A 13,737-nucleotide genomic window follows, 5' to 3' on the forward strand; every position below is an offset into this window, starting at 1 on the left:
TCAACTAATAAATGAATAATAATAATTCATCAATCAATCCACCCCTGTGGCCCCACGCCTCCCTCCCAGACTGCAGCCAGGCTGTCTTTCCATCATCGAATTCTGAATTTCAGCAGACAGGGCTTTGGTGACAGCCGCCCCCTGGAGGACCACGCCAGGGATGGGCCCTGTAGGAAAGCCAGCCCAGGCCGCGTGCGTCGGTGCTGGAGCGGAAGGACCAAGCCTCCCAGGCCAGTCTCTTATGGGAAAAGCTCTGGCCAGCCCAGGGGATGCCCTGTCTGTCCCAACCCTCTGCTAAGAGGTTCTGAGCCCAGGCCTCCGAGCGCGCCTTCTGGAAATTTCCGAAAGACTCGCCCTTTGCGTGTTGGCCGCGGTGGGGGACGGATGGGAGGCTGCAGGCTCCGCCCCGTTCTGCGGCTGCAGAGCCCAGAGAAACAAAGAGAGGACCTGAGCTCTCGGGCTGTTTGCTTCACTCTCCTAAGTTTATTTGGGTATTGAAACAAAGAGAAACGATCATGCATCAGTCACGTTGCGCCTTTGTACAACAGAACCAACTCCTCGGCGTCACCGCCCGGCACCCTTGCTTGCTGGTTTTCCCCTCTTTCTTTCCGTCACGTCAGGCAGACTCCTCGATGTTCTCCAGTTTTGCACAGTCACTGGAGTGTCGCATCATGAATTATTAAATCAGTGCTTCGTGGTAATACATAATTTCTTATCAATTATTCATGCTAATGTGTGTGTAGTTTACTTAATTGTGTTATTGACGATCAAAAGCAATTTCCTGAAAGTCCTCAAGGACACAAAATTTAATCAGCGTAACTACTTTTCAGATACAATGCCGTTAAGTATTCTTAATTTGCCCAACAGTTCACTTATTTATGTACCTTTCTGGAGGAAATACGAGTTTAATCAAACAATTAGATTGAAGAGTTAGGGTATAGAAGGGCTGGCGCGCGCAGCGTTGCAACCGAACATTCGTGATTACAGGGGAAACGGAAGCCACTTGGCCGCTTTTTTGGCAAATCGGTCCGTCTTGGGAGTCGGCAAGCAAAATACAGCAGGAGGAAGGAGCAGGTCTCTCTGCCTTAAAGGAGACGCTGGGTTTTACCAAAACGCTGGGCAGTCATGGTTGGGGGGGTGGGGGGCGGGGACGAGGCAGACAAGGAGTACACTCTGGGGGAAGGGGCAGGGGGAGGTTGCAAAGGGGGCAGGGGACCCGAAAGGAAGCAGAACCTGTCGGTGACAGCAACCGAAGTGGAAACCCTCGGCGTCACAGCCACCCATACCAGCAGCAAAAGTCACTGCAGATGGCCACGCACCTGTCAGTTTCCCAGGAGCCCCTGCTGGAGGGGGTGCGCTCATGTGATTGCACACTGATGCTCGGGTCTCCGTCCACGCAGCAGAAAACAGCCACCGTAGACCACAGCAGAAACCTCAACGTGGTTTGGCCCTTTGCTGCTAACTCCCTTCGTCCAACAGGAAGCCATCTGCCCCACGCAGCGTGTCTGCGTGGACGCCGTTCCTGGCTCCTCTTCTTTCCTACTTTTTTTTCTTCTCCCAAGTCAAAAAGCAGCTCTGCTGGGAACCCCCTCCCCATGCCAGGGATCTGAGGATCCGGAGTTCATCCAGATGCTTGGTTGTTTCGGACGACTTCCGGGAGGCTGCGTCCCTTCCGATGGCTCTCCTGTCCAGCTCCGGGAGCTGTTTTCCAACTGGTCAGCTTCCCACCAAGCTGCAAGTCCACTCAAGGAGAGAGGCGGCTGGGCACTGCCACGGTGGGAGGCCACACTCGCTCCGAGCCCACAGCATCTGGGTGACAGTAGTGGCTCCCCGGTTCGTGGAGCTGACGGTGTGTCTAATAGTCTGGCTCCCTGGCCACCCTGTGTCCCTAGGGCAGACCCTCCCCACCCTATATCTTCTCAGCCCCCAGCCAAGCCCACAACCAAAATTCTCCAGCAGAGAAAGGATCCTGATGGAAGCCAGCAGGTGCTGCATGTTGGAGGTCTACCAGCTGCCTGGTAAAATCACAGAGGTGTGACTGGCTGGGACAGTCCAGCCCCTGGCCACTTCTCAAGGATGATGCCCCAAGCTGTGGTTCTTGGGGTTGACAATACCTTCACAAGGTAGCCCAGGAGGGCAGTGGGTGGGGACAGGAAGGGTGATGGATGAGCAATTCCAGCCCCTCCAAAAACTTCCAGATCTGGAAGAGAACCTCAGGGGTCTCAGCGCCCTGTGAGCTCAGGACCTGTCACCCAAGAAGCCAGGACCACACAGCGCCCCCTGGTGGAACTCCGGCACGACTCTGCAGGCGCCAGGGGAGCCGCGGGTCGCTGCAGAGGCCCCGGGACAAGCGGGTGTCGACTCCTTGCTGTCCGGGAGACTTTTCCGCAGAGGCTGAGGCTGGGAGAAGCAGGGGCAGGGGGGAGGGCGCGCCGGGTTGGGCACTTTGCACCCTCATACGCTCTTCTCGCCCTCGCTCTGTTCCTTGGTGGGAGGGGTCTTGTCCTGGCCGCCGTCGGGGGGCGCGGGCTTGGCCGCCGGGCCCGGGCTGCAGCTGGTGGTCGGCAGAAGGTTAGCGGACTGTAGCACGGCTTCCGAATGCTCCCGGGCCTTCATGCGCAGAGCAGCCACGCTGGCCGTGCGGTTACTCTGGCAGCCGTAGGTGGGGAGGAAGGAGAGCCCCATGGGGTCTGGCACGCAGCAGGAGCAGAGTGGGCCCCCTGTTAGGAGGGAAAGCAACACACTCCCATCACGGTCCATTCTGTCAGAAGCCCACACACACACACACCTCGAGGGGCCCAGCTGACCGCCCAAAGGATGGGAACAGCATGGAGGGACCTGGCAGCCCTGCTCTGCCATCAACCAGCTGTGTGGCCTGGGGCTAGTATCTTGGCTTCTCTGAGCTTTGGTTTTTACTTCCATAAAACAGAGTGAAACCTGCTTCACAGGATCCTTAGGAAGAGCCTACAAAATCATCCAACACACCCACCCAAACTTCCAAGGCACCCCCCCTGGGGCCTCAGGAGGCGCCCCGCAGTGAGGTATGCAAGGTTCAAGTGCCGGTGTGGGGCTAGCTGGAGGCAGCTCATGTCTCCCACTGCCGAGATCACACCCACATCTTTCAAGAATGGCGTGCACGGGATTTTGCGAGCACCGTTGAAATGCCGTGAGCAAGGGAAAATGAGGCTCGTGGCAGCCAAGACTACGCCAAGGCCACCTGGCACAGAAGCCCATCGGGAAGACCAGCATCAGGCTCAGCCCTGTGTGAGAGCAGCTGGACAAGTGCCCAGGCCACCTGTGTGTCCAAGGCTGGTGCTTGCCTCTGCCCGGGACTTGTAAGCGTCGCGCGGCAGGTGGAATGCCCAGTGACTGCAGCGTGAAGCCGGCTGCGTGCGAGATGCCGAGGGGGCAGAGCCTCCTCCCTGCAGCCACAGCCGAACCTGTCAGGCCACCTGCAGTGGATCCCCCAAGACAGACATGGCCCTCAAAACCCAGCTTCAGAGGTTAAACAGTTAGCAGCCAGTGTGGTGGTACACAGGGCTAAGTTGATGCCTGCGATGCCGGCATCCCATATTGGAGCACAGGTTCGAGTCCTGGCTACTCTTCTTCTGATCCAGCTTCTTGCGAATGCATCTGGGAAGGCAGCGGAAGATGGCTCAAGTGCCTGGGCCCCTGCTACTCGCGTGGGAGATGTGGTGGATGGAGCTCCGGGCTCCTGGCTTCAGCCTGACCCAGATCCAGCTGTTATGGCCATTTAGGGAGTAAACCAGCAGATGGAAGACCTCTCTCTCTCTTTCTCTCCTTTCTCTCTTCTCCCACCTCCATCATCACTCTACCTTTCAAATAAATACATAAAGTCTTGGAAAGAAGGAGCTCACTCACAGAACCAAGGCTAGGATAGAGACGGGTTCGTACACACCGCTAGGCTTAGCTCTCGTCCCATCCCCCCAACACAAGGCACAGAGGGAAACTGAGGAGTAGATGAAACCAAGGATTCTGGAAGAACCTGGCTAAAAACCGTAACGGCTTTACACACAATAGAATACTATTCAGCCCTAAAGAAGGAGTGCTGGCCCTTCCACCTGGAGGACATAACATAACATAACGTAACATAAGCCAGGCACAAAGGGCTTGCTGCCAAGGCTCTCACAAGGGGGGCCTACAGAAGTGAGGTACGTATGGGCAGAAGAGAGAATGACGGTGTTGGGGACTGGGGGGGTTGATGTTTAATGGATATAGAATTTCAGCTTTGGGGGCCGGCACTGTGATGTAGTAGGCTAAGTCTCCATCTGTGGCACTGGAATCCCATATGGGTGCCGGTTCAAGTCCCGGCTGCTCTACTTCCGATCCAGCTCTCTGCTGTGGCCTGGGAAAGCAGTAGAAGATGACTCAGGTCCTTGGGCCCCTGCACCCGCATGGGAGACCTGAAAGAAGCTCCTGGCTCCTGGCTTTGGATCGGCCCAGGTCTGGCCATTGCAGCCATTTGGGGAGTGAACCAGCGGATGGAAGACCACTCTCTGTGTCTTTTCCTCTCTCTGTCTGTAACTCTGCCTTTCAAATAAATAAATAAATAAATCTTCAAACAAAAAGAATTTCGGTTTTATACACTGGGACAGGTGTGGAGATGGCTCCCAGCAATGTGCACGCAGTCACCCCTGGATGGGGGGGGGGGGGGCTGGTTCTAGACACCAAACTCCAGGAAGCTCCAGTCGGGTTCTCTGAAGTAGCATCGTGTTTGCACAGACCCCGTGCTCACCTCGCCTCCCATATACCATTCTTCATCTCTGAATTACTTACAATACCTGCTACAATGTAAATTCTTTGTTTTTTGTTTTTTTTTTTTTGTTTTTTGTTTTTTGTTTGTTTGTTTGTTTGTTTTGACAGGCAGAGTGGATAGTGAGAGAGAGAGACAGAGAGAAAGGTCTTCCTTTTGCCGTTGCTTCACCCTCCAATGGCCGCCACGGCTGGCGCGCTGCGGCTGGCGCACCGCGCTGATCCGATGGCAGGAGCCAGGAGCCAGGTGCTTCTCCTGGTCTCCCATGAGGTGCAGGGCCCAAGCACTTGGGCCATCCTCCACTGCACTCCCTGGCCACAGCAGAGAGCTGGTCTGGAAGAGGGGCAGCCGGGACAGAATCCAGTGTCCCGACCGGGACTAGAACCCTGTGTGCCGACGCCGCTAGGTGGAGGATTAGCCTAGTGAGCCACGGCACCAGCCACAACGTAAATTCTTTGTAAAAACTCCTTACACTGCATTGCTTCACAGAAAAATGACAAGAGAACGTCTATACATGTTAAGTACACACAAAAAATTTTTCCCAAATACTCCAGGGAAGCAGCAGTTGGTTGAATTTACAGATGCAGAACCCAAGGGTATGGAGGGTCGCCTGTATACTTAGGGGCCGGCACTGTGGCGTTAGTGAGGCAAGCCTTTGCCTGCAGTGCCAGCATCCCATATGGGCGCCGGTTCAAGTCCCGGCTGATCCACTTCTGATCCAGCTCCCTGCTAATGTGCCTGGGAAAGCAGTATAAGATGGCCCAAGTGCTTGGGCCCCTGCACCCGCGTGGAGACCCAGAAGAAGCTCCTGGCTCCTGGCTTCAGATAGGCTCAGCTCCAGCCAATGTGGCCATTTGGGGAGTGAAGCAGCAAATGAAAGGTTCTCTCTCTCCTCTTTCTTTCTTTCTTTTTTTTTTTTTTTTTTTTTTTTTTTTTGACAGGCAGAGTGGACAGTGAGAGAGAGACAGAGACAGAGACAGAGAAAAGTCTTCCTTTTGCGGTTGGTTCACCCTCCAATGGCCGCCACGGCTGGCACACTGCGGCTGGCGCACCGTGCTGATCCAAAGGCAGGAGCCAGGTGCTTCTCCTGGTCTCCCATGGGGTGCAGGGCCCAAGCACTTGGGCCATCCTCCACTGCACTCCCGGGCCACAGCAGAGAGCTGGCCTGGAAGAGAGGCCAGAATCCGGACAGAATCCAGCGCCCCGACCGGGACTAGAACCCAGTGTGCCGGCGCTGCTAGGTGGAGGATTAGCCTATTGAGCCATGGCGCCGGTCTCTCCTCTCTCTTTTTCTTTCTCTCTCTCCCTCCCTTTCTCTGTAACTCTGCCTTTCAAGTAAATAAATAAATCTCAAAAAAAAAAAAAAAAAAGGGAAAAGAAGTGTGCACTTAAAAAGGACTAAGTAGGTGATATTTACGTTAAGTGGACTTCATCATGATCAACAGAAAAGTAATTAAAGAAAAGCCATAAGGGCCCAAAGGGAGCTCGGGTTAAAGTGGCCCAGGAAGCTAAGAGCCAGCCGGTGCTGCTGGGACCCCTCTGCAGCTCTCGCAGATGGAGGACTCCCCAGCCCTGGGCCCACCCCTCACTCGCCAGCCACACCCAGCCTCCCATGGGGGCTGACGCCCTGGACCCAGCCCACTCGCCTTTCCTGGGACAGAGGAAGCATCCCTCACACTCACTGGGGTGGGATTGGCACGGCAGGGGCGTGGCCAGCAAGCCACTTTGGCCCACGGGCCTTTACCTGCAGCCTCCCCACCTGCACCTGCACCACACCTGCACCACACCTGCACCTGCACCGCAAGGCCAGACAGCCATTCAGCATCTATCACAGGGAGCCAATGCAGATTCACAATTACCTCCATGCCTCCCCACCCCCGCTGGGAGTGCTGACCACAGGGAGGGCCCGGGAGGTGGTGCTGAGGGGGGGTCTTTGCAGAGACAACCCCCAGGGACTGTCCGTGTAGCAGGCAAGACCAAAAGCGAACAGGAGACGGGTCCCATGGGATGATACTTAACAGGGAACACGGTAGAGACTGTGACTGCATCCAAGCACGTGTTCCGTGTGCCCTGACAGCTGTGACCCCCTGGGTTGTGGGTCACCTTGACGAAAGTGGGTTCTGCATAAAAAAAGTGCTTCTCCCATCAGATGCCGGGCACCTTCCCAGAGGTGCTCACACAGCCCGACACCTGGAAATCCTACATGCCCCCTTCCCCACCCCCAGGAAAGACAAAAGATGATGTCCACACACAGGATCCTGGATGTCCCAGGAACCGCACGGTGCCAGCAGCTCAGCAGAGACTTCTGTGCAGTGCCTGCGCAAATGCACTCAGAACAGACGGGCGCTTGGTCTCCTGGGACTCCCGGGGTGGAAGGTGACGGTTCCCGCGTGAAGACCGAGGCCCTTCGCCCTTGGGAAGTGAGCGCAAGACCCTCCCCAAGCACCTGCAGGTGCATTTACCGGGCAGCACACACTAGAATGAAATGTGGCTGTGAGCGGCAGGCACATGGGAGTAGTGAGCGAAGGGAGAAGGGTGTATAAAATGATCCCAGAACTCCAAGTGCACAGGAACCTCGGGCACAGAAACAGGCACAGGACAGCCCCTCAGCACGGCCGGAAGCCATCACAGCAGGGCCTGGGGGTCACCACACCAAGCCTGTGTGACAGCGTGACAGAGAAGCTGAACCGCCCACAACAGTCGGGAGCCGGCGCTGTGGCATAGCTGGTAATGCTGCCGCCTGCAGTGCCGGCATCCCATGTGGGCACCAGTTCAAGTCTCGGCTGCTCCTCTTCCAATCCAGCTCTCTGCTATGGCATGGCCTGGGAAAGCAGTAGACCTTGGTCCCCTGCACCTGCCTGGGAGATCTGGAAGAAGCTCCTGGCTCCTGGCTTTGGATCAGTAGAGCTCTGGCCATTGCATCCATCTAGGGAGTGAACAAGCGGATGAAAGACCTCTCTCTCTCTCTCTCTCTCTCTCTCTCTCTCTCTCTCTCTCTTTCTCTCTCTGCCTCTGCCTTTCTCTCTGTATCTCTGCCTTTCAAATAAATGCATAAATCTTTTTTTTTTTTTGACAGGCAGAGTGGACAGCGAGAGAGAGAGACGGAGAGAAAGGTCTTCCTTTGCCGTTGCTTCACCCTCCAATGGCCGCCGCGGCCAGCGCACTGCGGCCGGCGCACCGCGCTGATCCGATGGCAGGAGCCAGGTGCTTCTCCTGGTCTCCCATGGGGTGCAGGGCCCAAGCACTTGGGCCATCCTCCACTGCACTCCGGGGCCACAGCAGAGAGCTGGCCTGGAAGAGGGGCAACCGGGACAGAATCTGGCGCCCCGACCGGGACTAGAACCCGGTGTGCCGGCGCCGCAAGGCGGAGGATTAGCCTAGTGAGCCGCGGCGCCGGCTAAATGCATAAATCTTTAAAAAAAGAGAGAGAGACAGTTGGCTCCCCCGGTGACTGTGGCAGAGGTGACAAAGACACTTAGAAGAGGCCTGCCTAAAAACCAAGCTGCCACTGTAGAGATCCTGCTACAGGAGTGACAATAGGATGCCACTGGGGCCAGAAATCTGGGAACAGCCTAAAGACGTGTGGGCAGGGCCTGTGACTCCCAGCTCCACCACTGACCAGCTACAGGCCCACAGGCACTCCTAGGCTGACGATGCGGCCACATTCCCAGTGTAGCCCCGTCGTAAATTGAAAGTATCTCAAGTCACAACTGCATTTACCGAGCAACCTCGCAGAGCAGAGCCTACCTCAAACATGAGAACGCTCCCACTTGGGCGAAGCCATCAAACACAGAGCCCTTTTTTTTTTTAACACAGTGTTAAACACCTCATGCAGGGGTCGGCATTGTGGCACAGGGGCGTAAACCACGGTATCTAATGCCGGCATCCCATACAGGAGGGCCAATTTGAGTCCTGGCCACTCTGCTTCCGATCCAGCTCCCTGCTACAGCCTGGGAAAGCAGCAGAAGCTGGCCCAAATCCTCGGGCCCCTGCACCCATGTGGGAGACCTGGATCAAGTTCTTGGCTCCTGGCTTCCGACCAGCACAGCTCCGGCCATTTTGGGAATGAAGCAGTAGATGATAGATCTGTTGATATCTCTCTTTCTGTCTGTCCCTCTCTGTCACTCTGCCTTTCAAATAAATAAATAAAACGAATATTTATTAAAAACATGAGAATAATTCATGCAATTTATTGAATGCTCTACTGAAAGTGAAAAAACAGAGTGGTTTATGGATGCATCTTTGCATGATCATAACATGAAAAACAAATCATTAAGTCAGGGCCAGCGCTGTGGTGTGGCAGGTTAGGTTGCCACCTGCAGCACCAGCATCCCATTTGGGTGCCAGGTCGAGGCCCGGATTCACCACTTCCAATCCAGCTCTCAGCTTGTCCTTCTCTGCCTCCAGTCTTGAAAGAAATACATTTCCACTGCTGATGAGCCCGTGGGTTAATGGTGCTTTGTGACGCAGCCTGAGTAGAACGAGATAACACACACCCTTCTGTATATAACACCCGTGTGCACAGTGGTCCCTCAGGGTCTGGGAGGGACCCGTTCCTCCGAGAAGAAAACTCTGTGGGTGGTCACATGTCTTCTATGAAAGGAATAGTGCTTACAATAATCCATGTACATCCTCCCTTCGATGTCAATGATTGATTGATTGATTGGAAAGGCAGAGCAACGGAGTGTGGAGAGAGAAACACAGAGAAAGAGAGAGAGAGAATTGCACTCCCCAAATAGCTGCTATAGCCAGGTCTGGACCAGCCCAAAGCCAGGAGCCTAGAACTCCATCCTGGGCTTCCCACGTGATGCAGGGGGGTGAGGGTCAGTACTTGGGTGCAGGGGCCCAAATACTTGGGCCATCCTCCACTGCATTAGCAGGAAGCTGGATCAGAAGCCAAGGAGCTGGGATTCAAACCAGAAGCATGATATGGGATGCCAGTGTCACAAGCGGTGGCTTAACCCTCTGTGCCCCACCCATGGCCTCTCCTTCCACATACTATAAATCTCTTGATTACTTATCATATAGTAAAAATGCTTTATAAATAGTTGCTATACTGTATTGCTTAGGAAATAAGACAAACAAGTCTGCACCTGTTCTGCACAGAGCCAATTTCTTTTCCAAGTATTTTCAATCTGTGGTTGGTTAAACCAATGGATATGAAGCCCTCTGTTATCACTTCTCAGCCTTTTGGCTAAGATCAAGTGTAAAGCCCTCTGTTACAGAGTGTCAACTGTATACATAGAAGGCATACATGTGTATATGTATATGTACACCACATATCATACCAACTTGAGATCATAAATGTATCTACAAGAATATTTCAAAAAGACCACGGAAAATGGAATTAAAAGATGAGTTTAGGGGCTGGCACTGGTTTGTGTCCTGGCTGCTCCTCTTCTGATCCAGCTCTCTGCTGTGGCCTGGGAAAGCAGTGGAAAATGGCCCAAGTGCTTGGGCCCCTGCACCCACATGGGAGACCTGGAGGAGGCTTCTGGCTCCTGGCTTCAGATTGGCACAGTTCTGGCTGTTGCAGCCATTTGGGGAGTGAATCAGAGGATGGGAGACCATTCTCTCTCTCTCTCTCTCTCTCTCTCTCTCTCTCTAACTCTGCCTCTCAGGTAAGTTAAAAAAAAAAAAAAGGTAAGTTTATTTAGGTGCAAAACATTTTCAAATCCATGCCTACTATGGGTGTCCTAAAAAGGATGTGAAATGCATGTAATAAAAAATGATGCATGCCTTTCAAGGCATATTTGCACCCAAATAAATGTATTCTTTTTAAAAATACAGACTTACTTATTTGGAAGGCAGAATGACAGAGAAAGAAGGGAGGGAGAGAGAGAGAGACGGACAGACAGACAGACCTTCCATCTGCTGGCTCACTCCCCAGATGCCAACAACAGCAGGGGCTGGGTCAGGCCAAAGTCAGGAGCCAGGAGCCAGGAACTCCATCTGGGTCTCCCACACGGGTGGCAGGAACCCAAGTACCGGGCCATCCTCTGCTGCCCCCCAGGCACATTAGCAGGGAGCTGGGCTGGGAGCGGAGGCGGGACTAGGTTCCAAGTACTTGGATAAGGGATGCATGTGCCCCAGGCAGTGGTTTAACCCATAGGCCCCAGCACTTGCCCCAAACTTATCTTCGAATTCCATTTTCCATGACCTTTATGAAATACCCTTGTATACATATATAGACTGATTTACAAATAGAAAATACAAATTTAAATTTTAATGAAATCTTTTACTCATAAAATAGAATGTTTATTTATAAACAGAAAATAATTATAACATTAACTTCTAATAAAATCTTTTATTCACAGAATAAAATATATGTTTCTTGGAGATATATATTAATAATACTTACAAATAGAATGAAAAGATGTACCAAGACCAAAATATTTGTAACGGTGGATTCTGGATTTTGGTTTTTAAGTTTATGTTGTGCTGTATTTCCTGCTTTTTCTAAACGGGCTGGGCATTACTGTCCTATAAAGGGTTCCCCCTGTTGATTTGCGATTGGCTGTCTCCTGTCATTCAGACAAGGGGGCAGAGACTCCCCTCCAGAACAGAGTCCCACTGAGGATTCAAGACTGAGCCGTCCACCCGAGGCAGCCAAGGCCTCCGCCCGCACTGGAGGTCTTAACAGCAAACACACAGCAGAACATGAACCAGAGGCGCTCCACCCCACTTCCTGTCCTGGGAACGGAGGTCCGTGAGCCCCTTCCCACGGGCGTCCGACCAACACCCCAGCCTTCAGACACCCCCCCACCGACAGACACCATGACTCTCCCTGTGTGGCCCCGGACGTGTGCCATGACCGACATGGGTGGAGGAGCCACTTGGCCCGTGAGCACAGTTTGCAGAGCACACTGCCGGCTGGACGCTAAATTCAAATGCACAATTAGATCTCCCTGAAGTTACAGCACATTCTGCTGAATTGATCCAACCGGCCTCCGTCCCGCTATGACATCATGCTCCCAAGGCTTGGCTTGAACATAAATACTTAATGCAATACATATAGCCTGAAAGAGTTGATCTCCCAGGCAGCTGCATTGATCCACTACAGAGACCGACAGGAAAGATGAAGTTCATTCTGTCTCGTCGCTGCCAGCAACGCATTTTGCTCGTGAGGCTACGTGCATGCACGCCAGTGCCCGCCCCATGTGCCATTTCCTCGGTGAGCGTCCAACTCCCGCCCGGATGAAGCCGGAAATAAAAACACCACGGCTTTCCAAGACCTTTGCCACAAACACCAGAGTTCATTTCATTTGGCTTCCGAGTCAAGTAAGGGAAACCAAATACACACACACACACACACACACACACACACACACGGGGACTTCAAGAGGCTGATGGAAAATGCATAAAGTGAAAAAAAAAAAAAAGTATGCACGGATTTCAATTCGGGGGCACCAAAATCCACTTACATCTCCAGTGCATTTGTCCACGAGCTTTTTGAAGTAACAGAATTTTGTGAGCCTCACCCCAGCTCCTGGGTCCCTGGGCAACAGAACCAAACTGTCCCACTTGGGCACAGGGAAGACATTCAGGGAACATTTAGGGAGACAGGAAGAGAAAGAAGGTGGACACTTGGTGACTGGGAGGACGCCGTCGGCCAGGCCCGGCACTGTGGCACAGTGGGTTAAGCCACTGCGCGCACCCCAGCATCCTAATCAGAGCACCAGTCCAAGTCCCTGGTGCTCTGTTTCCAATCCAGCTCCCTGCAAATACACCTGGGAAAGCAGTGGAGGATGGCCCAAGTGCTTGAGCCCCTGCACCCACGTGGGAGACTTGGATGGCATTTCAGGCTCCTGGTTTCAGCCCCAGCCATTTGAGGAGTGACGAAGTTGATGGAAGATCTTTCTCCTTTCTCTCTCCTCTCCTCTCTCTCTCTCTCCTCTCCTCCTTCTCTCTCTCTCTCTCTCTCTCTCTCCCCCTTCCTCTCTCTCTCCCTCCCTCTCTCTCTCTTCCTCTCCCCCCCACTCTGCCTTTCAAATAAGTAATTAAATATTGAAAAAAGGAAAATACCATTTTCCAGGCTCTAAGCTTCCCCACATCCCACAGAAAGCCAATCCATGGTCATGAACATTTACCCAATCCGGCTAAGGCCGAAATCCCTGGTTTCTTGGACAGGCAGGTTCTCTTGGTGGAGTTGACCCTAAATCCCACCATTGCCGTCACTCCACCTCACTGTCTCCATACTGGTTTATTCATTCTGCAAACACACATGGACCATGCGGCAGCCAGCTCCTCTGACCAGCCCCACCACAGGTGTCTCATTTCTTTTTTTTTTTTTTTAAGATTTATTTATTTATTTGAAAGTCAGAGTTACACAGAGAGAGGAGAGGCAGAGAGAGAGAGAGAGAGAGAGAGAGAGAGAGGTCTTCCATCTGATGGTTCACTCCCCAATTGGCCGCAACAGCCAGAGCTGTGCCAATCCAAAGCCAGGAGCCAGGAGCCAGGAGCTTCCTCTGGGTCTCTCATGTGAGTGCAGGGGCCCAAGGACTTGGCCATCTTCCACTGCCCTCCCAGGCAACAGCAGAGAGCTGGATCGGAAGTGGAGCAGCCAGTTCTTGAACTGGTGCCCATATGGGATGCCAGCTCTTCAGGCCAGGGCATTAACCCACTGCATCACAGTGCCGGCCCCTCACTTCTGCCTGGATCTCTCAACGAGGCTGAACAAATCATGCCACAGGGGCCAGCACTGTGGCACAGTAGGTTAATCCTCTGCCTGCAGAGCCACCATCCCGGTTTGAGTCCCGGCTGCTCCACTTCCAATCCAGCTCTCTGCTGTGACCTGGGAAAGCAGTAGAAGATGGCCCAAGTCCTTGGCCCCCTGCACCTGTGTGGAAGACCCGGAAGAAGCTCCTAGCTCCTGGTTTCGGCTCTGCACAGCTCCGGCTGTTGTGGCCATCTGGGGAGTGAACCAGCGGACGGAAGACCTTTCTGTCTCTCCCTCTCAGTCT

The 13,737-nt window shown here is 53.5% G+C and overlaps 1 protein-coding gene across 1 annotated transcript in view; it reads right to left on the minus strand.

Moving 5' to 3' along the window:
* Positions 1-463: 463 nt before the first annotated feature.
* Positions 464-13,737, minus strand: part of DRGX (dorsal root ganglia homeobox) — a 34,835-nt gene continuing 21,561 nt past the window's right edge. The window contains exon 7 of the mRNA XM_051837548.3: positions 464-2,720. Within this exon, the coding sequence (XP_051693508.3) occupies positions 2,455-2,720 (266 nt within the window). The 3' untranslated portion in view covers positions 464-2,454. The remainder of the gene's footprint in view (positions 2,721-13,737) is intronic.

This window comes from Oryctolagus cuniculus, chromosome 15 (genome assembly GCF_051225735.1).
Source record: "Oryctolagus cuniculus isolate XC-2025 breed Fujian yellow rabbit chromosome 15, ASM5122573v1, whole genome shotgun sequence".
NCBI classification, from domain to species: Eukaryota; Metazoa; Chordata; class Mammalia; order Lagomorpha; family Leporidae; genus Oryctolagus; species Oryctolagus cuniculus.